Source organism: Zeugodacus cucurbitae, chromosome 5 (assembly GCF_028554725.1).
Source record: "Zeugodacus cucurbitae isolate PBARC_wt_2022May chromosome 5, idZeuCucr1.2, whole genome shotgun sequence".
Lineage (NCBI taxonomy): Eukaryota > Metazoa > Arthropoda > Insecta > Diptera > Tephritidae > Zeugodacus > Zeugodacus cucurbitae.
In genome coordinates, this window is record NC_071670.1 from 6989172 (window position 1) to 7001394 (window position 12223).

A 12223-nucleotide genomic window follows, 5' to 3' on the forward strand; every position below is an offset into this window, starting at 1 on the left:
CTGTGCAACCCTACAATATGGCATCCAACAAACAAACCGCCATGAACCGGCTGCAAACAATTATTTGGAGCAGCAAACATTTTCAAAATAGCAACAACAACAACAGCAGCAAAGCATAGCTAATCAATTACAATTTGAAGCCAACAAAAACCCCTCAGCCAACCAGCCCAGCTCTAGCCGACGCACACATAAACAATGAAAATAACTTAATTATATAGCGATTGAAAATTGCAAGGCAGTCTACACACACGGCGATGCTGGCAACCTGGTGAAACCACTAATTTTCGTGCGCCACCAAAATTCCCATTCATCTCTTGTTGCGTTGCTGACGTAATGAAATTTATGAACCAACACAGAAACACACACACACAACCACAATCGGGGCTTGTCAGCACCAGCATGCTGCTGCTAATTCTAATTCACTTACCCCTTTTTGTTGTTGTTTGTGTTGTTGCTGTTTACCCGTCGCACCTCTATTTATATGCCTCAGCTCTTTGTAGGTCAATATAGTCGATTGCGCGCCCGCAGCTAAATTAATTAAAGGCCATCTCTGTACTAAAACCAGTAGCGTTGCATACTTTTAGGCTTGCACCAAGCTCATAGCTCGCTACACTAAGCGCGTGTGTACGTGTTAATACAGATTTAATGCCGTCGAGTTTTAATGACAAATACAAAAGTACTGCAATTTCCATAATAAATTGTGGGTATTACAATAATACAATAGGTAAATGTGTGATTATAGGCGCATGCATGCATACAGGCAGCACATTAGCGCTCGGGTGTTGTAGTATTATGCAATTAATGTGCGAGAACTGACCTTGGTGCAGGCAATTTGAAACGATTTGTGACTAGATAGTCGCGGAGGCTTATTAATAAAAGTAAAGTATTGCATACTTTTAGGTGCGTGTTAATGTATTTTTGCGCTAAGCATAAGTGCGTTACAAAACTGATATTATTTTAAGTAACAGTTTGAAAAAAAAAAAATTTTAATTTATTGGATGCATTAACAATACAACTGACATATGTAATTAAGGCGAAGTGAAATAAAAATAATAATATAGATGAAAATATTTCTAAAAAATATGCTCAATGTTGTGCCATAGAAATTCATCGCTTTAAACACTTCTCGCTACTATGAAGCTACTATACAAATCAGTAGCATACCTTTTGGCGCAATATTAATTTACACAATCTATCATAAAATTGAATATTTTTTTTTAATAATCACTTATTATAGTTATATAAATGGCTATAACACAATTAAACTTCATAATACTAACAATGTCAGTCAAATTAAACAATACTATATATTGTATTAGTATATAGTATACCTTTAGGCGTTGTATTATTTCTTAGAGCACAATATATGTAATAAATAGCAAATATTTTGCAATTATAATTAGTTTTTGTCATAAAACTAATAATATATTAAAAATATATAAAAATCACAGCATACTTTTAGGCGCACATTGCATTTGTACAACTTACGTGATTTAATTATAGTTAATCAAATATCAAAATCGTTTATGTTTTGTAGTAAAAAATAAAATATTAGTTTACTCTAGTATTTATTTGAGAATTACTCAAATTTGTTTAATTCATAGCATACTTTTGGGGTTCGAATTTTTTTTTAAGCAAAATATGTTAATAAGCTATAAGTTTATGAGATTGAAGTTAATGAAAATATGTATAAACTCGATCATTTAAAATGTTAAAGTCAAAACAATATTTATATATTAGAAAACTTAGCATATTTTTAGGGTGTAAACCTTACTATTTACATATAATTAAGCAAACAAATATATTTTCAACAGTGTTTTATGCAGCATGGATGCTATATAATTATATATAATTTTGTTAAAAGCCATAAATCAAAAATAAATATGACTAACAAACGTAATAGATTTTTTATTGGCGTCGCGTAAATGTATGCAGCCTTAAAATTATTTCAAATATTTTTTATTCTTTATATATTTTATATTTTTTCAGTTCTTGAAAATTCATTTCGTTATCGAAGATTTATATTATTGATTGTAAAATTTTATTTGACAAACAAATATATAAAATTGTGCTCTTTCATCTAAACAGGTCATATCACTCGAGGGCTGGACGGATATTATGTATTACGTACAAGATGCTGACAGCTTTTGGGATTGGATCTATTTCGTGCTGCTGATTGTGGTAAGTGAATGTAGAAAGTCATAAAGAAATATGAAGAATTGTTATTAAGCATTGAAACTTTCATTTTAAGAGTCTACATTTAGGCGTTATAATGCAATATTACCTAACATATAAATAAAGCATAGAGAATAGAAAAATCTATACGGTAAATAATGCCTATATACCTTCTGTTAATGTTATGCACATCAGATTTAGAGCATACTAATTTTCATAGTCTCCATTTCGGCGGTATTGTCAAATATTCATTAAATTCAGTTAATTCATTAATTAAAGTAAGATAATAAAAGCTGTCTATCTGTTATCGTCAATTCCACACATATATTTTTTATTTATATTTCCTCAGAATATGAGTAGTAATTATTTTGAAATTAAAATAGAAAACTTTTGTGATGTTATTATTGCAGAAATAGTCATGAATCATACGAGAGTACTCTATATGCTATTAAGCTGTGATAAAAAATTTTCTATAAAGCTTTTAAAAGCTTTTTATTGATTTTTGACTATTATTTTTGATAAAAAAAATTGTCTTTAAAGCTTTAAAACGCTTTTTATGGATTTTCAAAAAGCATTTGAAAGCTTTGGAAAAACACTTTTATCTCTTTTTTATATTTAATAATTAAAGCTTTTTTTATATTTAAAGCTTTACAAAGCTTTTTATGGATTTTTTTAAAGCTTTGAAGAAGCACTTTTATAATTTTTTAATATTTCAAATTTAAAACTATTTTTAAAGCTTTGAAAAAGCTAAATATTTAAAAGGCCTTTTAAAGCTTTGAAGAAACCCTTTCATCATTTTTGAATATTTAAAAAGCTTTAAATCTTTTTCATCAGATATACTGCTTTAAGTTCCTCCAAGCTTTTAAAATATATTCTATAATCTCAAACTTTTGGAAGAGCTTTACTTAAATTGATTACTTTCTAAAGAATTTAAACTAATCTCCCATGCTCACTTCACTTAATGCCGAGCTTCACTGTAGGCCGCATTAAGCTGATTGCTATCCGGAAAAATTTTAATGCAATGCTATTGTTAAATTCATACCACACTACTCTATATCGGTTGTATTAAAAGCTTCGTGCGGCCGCTTCAAACCATTTCATTTCAATTTAACTAAATGCTGCTAAATGAGACCACAAAATCGTGAATTTATTTTATTTATTTCCAAGCATTTTTCTACTACTTTATGTGGGCCCTTTTTTATTATGCGCTGGTGTATGTGTGTGGTTGTCGGTAAATTTATACACCAGAGCATATAAAATTGCCATAAAAAGTAGTGAGAAAAAGGTAAGCAGCAAAGCAAAAAAATCAATTTACGCATAGCTCAGCTGAGGGACTACAAGTGGTCCCACAGCGCTTTCGACACGCACCAAAAGCAAGGTCAGATAGGCTGCTGGCGCATACGTTTCTGGGATTTACACGATTTATTTCTGTTTTTTCTTTCTTTTATTCTTTTTCTTTTTCTATTATAGCGTATATGTAAGTGAGTGTGCATGAGAGCATACAGATTATTTGATATTCACTTTGTTTTAGGCGCACAAAACCCAAAAGGTATGAGCACAGTAAATTTATATGCACAGAAAGAAGAGAGCTTGTAGACTAGCGACTCGTTTCTGGCGACAAAAATCTGAAGCAGTAAGGTTGAATGCAACAACAACAAAAATTTAAAATATATTTTCCAAAAATTCAACAAAATTTACCTTCATCTAATTGTACGCCTTACGAATCACTAAAACTAGCAAAGTTTAACTTCAAAGCGCCTAAAAGTATGCTATAAAGACCGCAGCAAAAGCGTTTCAACGCCCAACATTTGAAAAGTCAAGTTTTTTGAACGTCCCAGCAGTCACGCAGTCAAACCTACCATGGCTGTGAGTTCACAAACAAACAACGCCTAAATGTATGCTAAGCTAAATATTATGCATTAAGGGATGTAAGCCCATCTACTATATAAGCAAAAAACGACCAAAGACCAACAAATGAAGCGTAAAAATTTAATATTTCATATGAATGAAAATTCAGCGATCCCAAAAAATTTGGGGGGCTGGTGGTTCAAAAAAGCCATTGGACACACTTATTGTTGGCAGGTGTGTATTCACAGGCATCGACTGATTAAATAACCGCTTTTCTTGTAGCGTTGACTCAGTCTGCTTCGATGATTTTGCGTGCCAGCAATTGTGTAGCATGCTTTTTTGGACACTCCCCCCCCCCCAAAACTCAACATTAAACACACACCTTTTCCCAACCCTTATTGCACACAGATTTATTTATACTTATTCAATATTTCCGCTTAGGTTTCAATTGATTTTTAACATTTTACTTGCCTACACTTCAGCGCACCGCAAATACCATTTAATTTAGCTTATGCATTGCATACTTTTCGGTGCGGACTAAGCAAAAACGACAAAAACATTTTTGTTATATATATATTTACAGGAAATGAGCAGGAAAAGCGAAATTGTCTACGTCAGCGGAAAACAGCGAAATTTATCTGCCAATTAGTGTGAACAATCGTTTGTGAGTGCTACGCCTGAATGTATGTTAGAATTCATATTTTTTGGTTATAGTATTGCATAGAATTTTCGTGAATAAACGAAAATATTACACTAAATATAAAATTAAGTCAACAAAAGTAAAATGCTTAAAATTTCGTGGTATAAAAATGCCTAAAAGTATGCTAAACGAATAAAAAAAATTGTAATATTAAAAAAATAAATTACAATTCAATTTATTTATTTATTTAAAAATAAGGCTTTATCACAAATTAATTGCATTTGCCAAAAGCAGTTAGGTATGAGCGCCTAAAATTATACTATATAAAAAAAATAAACCAACTTTAGTGTAGTAATAAGCGTTTTACTTCGTTCTATATCTACCTATTCGCAGTTCCTAGCAGCATCAACATCATGTGCCAACAGTATGAACTACAACTTGAGTATAGTTTACTTTACGAAAGCATACTTTTAGGCTTGAAATATATATTTGTCAAATATATGGGTAAATAGTAACAGCTGTGTTTTACACATAGGCATGCACTCATGTATGTGACATGTGAGGCATTCATGTGTTAAAATACTAGCCTGTAAGTATGCAAATTTATGTGACAACTATTTACCTTCTTACGGTAAATTAAATGGTGATTTATGTGGCGTAGTTTCTGCTTTGTATACTTTGTTAGAAATATATTTAGAAAATGTATGAAATGTCTACCTATGTTAGGCTGCCTTAACAGCTAATTAATTTGGTAGATTGTTTACAAATGTGTGACATATGTAGCATACATTTTTGGGCAAAAGCATGCAAATGTAAGCAAACTAGATACAATTAGGTAGAGCTTAAAGAAATCAGGTGTGTTTAAGTCAATTTTGTATTAGTAGAACTTCAAAGATGCTTATAATCATGTTTATATATCCGAAAAGTATGCAACAATAACACGAAAAATTGCTGTAAATTTCATTAAAGATATGATTACGTCCTATTTCGCCCAAAATTATGAATTTCTCATGGCAACATTAAAAAAAAATCTTTTAAGCAAATATTTGCCTAAAAGTATGCAATAAAGAATGAGTAGTATGCATTGAGATCGTTTTATATCAGCAATAGCTCTGTAAATCTTTCTCTTAACCTCATCAAATATATATATTTTTTCTTTGCTGTGAAAAGTCGCAACTTGATATTTGCAAAAAAAGGTAGTTACACCTAAAAGTATGCTACATAAATATGTAAAACTAAAGATATTGAATAAATTCTTCAAGTCAAGTCATGTTTTTAGAATATTTTGGTACTTATATCATCATACAAAATATTTTTAAATTGTTTTATAAATAAATAAACTTGAATTAGGTTTGAACCCACTTTCTTTAACACTATTCTACCACTTTTATAACAAAACATGCATATTTTTTCAACAACTATTGGTCTAAGGGCACTGTAATCCTCATTTCAAACATTTTAGAAATATTTTATTTGAACTTTATTTGTAGCAACACTTGTATATTTGCCAAGAGGTTTTGGTTAAGTGGTCATACCTTGTTCGCATTTACTTTTTCCACACACCTTTAAGGCTACACAACGCAGAAACCTTTTCGAAAGTTCACAACTACAATGCATAGTATACAAATCATATGTATTACACAAACATACATCCTCCTATAAGAGCACACATGTAACCAGGTAACCTCAGACATTCACTCAAGTACACGAAAACAAGTACTTGTTTTGGGATAACAAATTCAATTTGGTTGTTGCCACAGGACACGAGTGTCGAAAACCCAAAAAAAAGAGCAACAACAAAATTGGCAAAAGGACTTTCAAACAAAACTGTAAGCATATCTAAGCATAGAGAGCTTACATACATGGTTGGCTTAGAATGGATGATAGCCAAAACTATTGATTTCGTTTTGTAAAATATGGCAAATAAGGCTGAGATTGACATTTAATGGCAAACATATTTACTTGACATATCAATTGGAGTGTAAGTCAGTGTGCGAGGTACTATTGTTTTAGGATATCTGATGAACACGCTTTTTAATTCATTCAGCTTATACTTCGCCTGAAATTCTCATCATATTTAAGAAAAATCCGATATAGATCTCTGGCCTTCCTTTCCAAGATTTAATCTGAAAATTTTGAGCCTCCAAGCTCTTATAAAACAACACAATCAAAAGAAGGCACGCCTACCGAGACATTTTCCCTGCCTATCTCTACCTCAGATTTACAATGATCCTTTCCAACACCTAAATATTTAAATAATTGGCTATATTATGCCAACTTGAAATTTGAAATTCTGATTTGATAAAATAAAGACAATTTAGCATCACGTTCAGTCAAAATTAGTTCGTTACTCTATCGCTTCATTAGTTCTGTTCATTTCACTATTCCTACCTATTCCCGTTGTCGTTATCGTTTTAAAACGACTTAAGAACGCCTATTTGGCATTCCTGTTGGCGTTAACGACATTTATCGAAAATAAATTGAGATTCCCCAATTTGAAACGACTATAGAAACGACATAGAAACAGTCGTCGTTGCTATAATTGTGAGCGACATAGAAACGACGCGGTTGTTTGAAGGAATATTTGAGAGAGATGAAAATTCCAAATCGGAAACAGTTTGAAATTTTAATTTCTGAAATGGAAAAGTATCCTGCATATGCCAATGACTTTAGAGAAGGGATAAATCCTTAAAATTTCGATTTTTGGGAGGGATATTTTTTTCTCAAAAAAAAATAAAAAAAAATCCATTCCACCGCCATCTTGCGTCGGAAATTGTTGGCATTAATAAAATTGCATTCTTATATCTAAGAATATATTTAAGATATGAAAGATCTTAAAATTCAAAATGAAAAAAAAAAAAATACTCCAACAAGAGGAGGAAACAGATACCCATGTCTCCTTTGGCAGGACCACTAGATAGAGTAGTCGGATTAGCCAGAAGCAAGGAGCATGAGACGCTGGAAGTATAACATATTTTAGAAGAAAGTTTGGAGGACACAGATGTCACCACTACTTGTTTTAAAAATCAAATAAAGATGGAAGACTAACATTGTTGTACGTAAGTACAATAATTACAGTGATAACGTTGTTTAGAGTCAATATAGAATAGCATAAAATCCATTAACGACTGCTTTAAAAATGTGTCTCGTTGCATAAGAAAGAAATTTTTAAATGGGAAAAGAGCTCCTTAAAGTATACTATATAAAATATGTAGACAAATTTCGATAACTTTTCATAGGCGTTACGATATACTTCAAGAATACCAATTTAGGAACGAAACGACGATAAGAACGACAACGACTTAGAAATGACTATTAAAACGACAACGACAACGGGAATAGGGCCGATTATCTTTATCTTTCTCTTTCTCACTCTAATACTCCCTCTCTCTCTCTCTCTCTTTAGTACTATCTCTCTGTCTCTCGTCAATACTATCGCTCTCGCTTTTTTGCTCCTATTTCTCTTTTCCCTTCTCTATAATACCGCCCGTTTCGTTTTTTCTCTCAATAATTCACTTTACGTCTTTTTGCCTTCAATTATTACCATTCTACAACCTCGCCCTTGTATATTTATCTATCTCTATATTCTACTTATGTCTCGTTTTTTTGATTTTAATGGAGCGGTGTCAAGTATTTTCCAAGTTGAGAAATTTTAATAGCGTTTTTAGAATGCCAAATAAATTGATCAATTTAAATTTAAATCGAGAAACCCTTTTTTGCCGTTTATACTGCCGGCTACTCGATTTACGATCAGCTGTTATACATTTTTGTTTTTGATTTTCATAAGAAGTTGGTAATTTCATCAGCTGATTATTATTTTTCAGCAGCGCCATCTACCGTCTAGTAGTATTAATGCTATTTTATCAAAAAGTTTAGCCAATGGCAGACAAAGAACGTATATCGTACATCTTTGTCGCAGAGTTGCATTTGATTTTCAAGTCGATTTAAAGTCAATTTAAAATAAAAGGAAATTTTATTTTGTATGGTAAATCGATATTAATAAGCGTTTAAATCGAGCAGAGACCGATAAATTTATCAATTTGCTTCTGTCTAAAAACGCTATAAGATACAAATCTTAAATTGATCGACCCGACTATGATATGATGGGTACTTTGAGTCTTTTTTTATCATTGAGCTTTCTACCGTTGGGTTCTGTCTTCATCTTTGTCTTCATCTTCATTCTCTTTACCCCTCTCTCTCCATTAATATCGGTATATATTCATATATCCAACCTCTTTGTGTCTCCGTACCTCTCCCTCTCTCTTTCTCTCTCTCTCACTATCTATTGTCGATCTCTTACCCTGTAGCCATCTCTTTATCATCTATCCCTCTCCATTCCTTGTTGATTCTTTCTAACTTCCACTTCTTTTTTATTTTATTTGAAATTTTCATTCAACTTTTAACCATGCTGTCTGATTCCTCTCTACTCGCTCTGACTTTTTGTTTTTCTTTCTTAATTCCCATCTTTAAACTCAAATAAATTTGAATATGAAGTAAAAGAGAAACTATGAGCGAAAAAAATTCCACAAAAATTAGCCACTTTGCGCACACTGTGCAATCAGGCGAAGTAAAGCGAAATAGCAACGCAACCGAAACCACACGTGTGCCAACAAGCCGTGCTTGTGGTTAGAATTTGTAGGGATGTTTTTTCCACGCCAAGCAATACACATGTGTTTGACGAAAGAAAATGTATATACGACATTCTATATGTAACTGCGTTTGATATTAAGTCAACTTTTTACGCATTTCGAGCGTTTTTTTCCCAACTCACACTTGTGCTGTTGCTGTTACTGTCGTGTTCCAGCTGTCTGGCATGGCCTCAAACTGTCATAACCTGGCTAAGTTGCCACTCATTCATGGCAAGAGTGTGTAGAGCAACAAAAAAAAAAGCAATGTACCGTTATTTGTATTCTAACCAGTGCCTGCGCCTTAAAATATGCCACTGCTTTGTTTGCAACACCTTCTGCTCGTCGTCGTCGTCGGCTGCTGCGACTGACAATGCGCCAGCAACAGGCAGAGTTTGCAACTTTTCTTGTAGTTCTTTTCGCTTTCAAACTTCCTTTTTTATTATTGTTTTTTTTTTTAATTTTTTTTCGTTGCCTCTCCCACACTTTTTTGTATCCTCTGCTGGTGCTGATGTTTTTTCGTGCGGCAACAGCTGCCGACGCTGAATTTTCATTTCAAACTTTTACGCTTTTCACACAATGTGCCATAATAACTCATGCGAGCTTGTGGGTGCGTTGGTTCCTCTTATGTTGTGTTGTTGTTGTTTTTTAATTTTATGTGATTTCCTCCATTGTGTTGCTCGACGCCACATCCTGTTGCGCATTCAAAAAGCCATATCTGTCCTTCTACCTTTATGTTTGAGTGGGGTACAACAGCTGGAATCTCGCGCTCGACTGGAACTCGCTTGGAGTTAGGTGTCTGCTTTAGAGTTGCAGGTGCAACGTCCTTACTTATTTCGATTTATAGAATATTTGCCTGGGTCATACTCTAGTAGTAGTAGTATTCCTTTCCGGGTTTCTAAAGAAGATACCATATATATTAAAACATGAATGATCTTCCGAAGCTGAAACCGACTAATGATGCGAGTTAGCGAGTATTCCGAGAGAGCCATCTTACTGACTCGACTAAAGACTTAATTCGTCACCAGCTACCTAGCTAGCTATCACTACCGGGCTCGGCTGGGTCTGGGTGGAACTCGAGTGCTTATATTGCAGTCTTAGGTGCAAAGTCCAAACTTATTTCGATATATGGAAATGATTCGTGGGTCTTTTCCGGGGTTTTAAAATGTTTCTTAGAATTATTACATGAGGAATGATCTTCCGAAACTCAAACTAACTAATGACGCAGAAAAGATATTCGGATATAGCAAGTCTTCAGAGAGATCTGTGTAACTGAGGCGTCTAAAGGCTTAATACCCAGTCCATTCAGAAAATAATCGTAAAAAAACGATTGGCTTCAACCTTTTTACCCACAGAATCGCTGGAAGAAGTTACCTCTTTCGACGGTACTTTAGTTTTCAGTATTTAACTGGATTCATTCTCCGTTAAAACTTGAAAAACCCTTTCGAACTTTCAAAGAAACCGCGTTTATGCTTGGAAAATATATTATAACCTTACACTTTTCATTTGAAATATGGTACGCAGTGTTCTTAGTGGTCGATGACTCCGGTACGAGATCTTTTGAACAATCACGAACTCTACAACTGTCTGATCTTCTTTCTGTATTTAACCTTCGGTCTGAACGAAGACTCGCCCTACCCAAAGTAAGATTACACCCTTACCTCAGAAAAAGAACTAACTCTAAGAACATATCTTATTGTAATAAGTCGAATTCTTAGAGCGATTAAAGGTCTGTTGCTGATTCAATCATACTTCTGACAAAGCCGGAAGAGCAACATCTAACCGACACGAACATCACATCTGGGAAATTATACTTAGTTGAGACCTTTCAAGAACTGTGATAAGTTCTGAAAACTTTCAATATGATAGGGTTCCTATTTCCCTTTCTCTTCCTCCTAATGGTACATGTTTGACCATATTCCTTTTTTATCGAAGAACATATAGCTGGCCTCTGCAGTGTCCTTTGCAACCCACTTTCGAGCTCTATTTCTATTTCTATATTCCCACTATTTTCTATTATCCTCTCTCAACAGTAAAATCAGTTGTGTGGAGATGTTCTACTTAGTTGAGACCTTTTCAGAGCTTTGCTAAGTTCGGGATACATTGAATCTTCTGCTAAACCATATTTTGCACCACAAAAACGGTCCGTTCAACTTTTACCCTCTCTACTTTCAATTCTCGCATATCTTCACCTCTCGCTCTCTCTCACACTCTTAAATCAAATTCGATTTCTTCACACATTCTTCTGCATGAAAAGTTCTTGAAAAAACTTTTTTTTTGTTTTTGCTGCCATCACAGTGCTTATCTTACTCGGTCTCTTGCTGGGATTAAGCCACTTTTCGTTAATATTTTCGTTTTTATCGTTTTTTCATTAAATTTATGTTTGTTGTTTATACACTTTGCAATGTTTTTTATTGTTGTTGTTTATTTATTTTGGTTTTTGTCGTAGAAAAACCAGCGCAAAGTTTCTGCGGTTGTCCTTGCGCCAACACACATTTTTTTGCGTGTGTTGTCGTTTTAAAATATTTCTAAAGGGGATGTGCGCCTTAAAGTAGGCTATGAAAAGCATTGTTGTTGATTGCATTGCACGGGGGAGCAATGTTATTGTTTTAAGCTGCCGCTAAGAAGGTGCGCGTTTGATGGCATTTGCATGAGGTTACCGAATTTGGCATAACTTTGCGGTACTTTTTATAAGAGGGGCAGGCAATCTGTGGTATTATAAATAAATATATTTTAAATTTAAACTGCTTTGCGGTGAAATTAGGACGCAGCTAAAGCTGAATTGTTTTAACTTCTCAAAAGTTTATGAACTCAAAAAAAATTTTTGCTGTGTTCTGCAAAATATTAAAATAGGGTTGCCACCATAATTTTTAATGAGTACATTTCATATTTTTGTTCATATAAATATTACAGCTTATGCAACTATCTTAGAATA

At 33.4% G+C, this 12223-nt stretch overlaps 1 protein-coding gene across 1 annotated transcript in view; it reads left to right on the top strand.

Annotated features, from left to right (window-relative positions):
- Positions 1–12223, top strand: part of LOC105219445 (uncharacterized) — a 255025-nt gene that overhangs the window by 188252 nt on the left and 54550 nt on the right. Inside the window, exon 10 of the mRNA XM_054230853.1 lies at positions 2089–2181. Coding sequence (XP_054086828.1) covers positions 2089–2181 — 93 coding nt within the window. The remainder of the gene's footprint in view (positions 1–2088; positions 2182–12223) is intronic.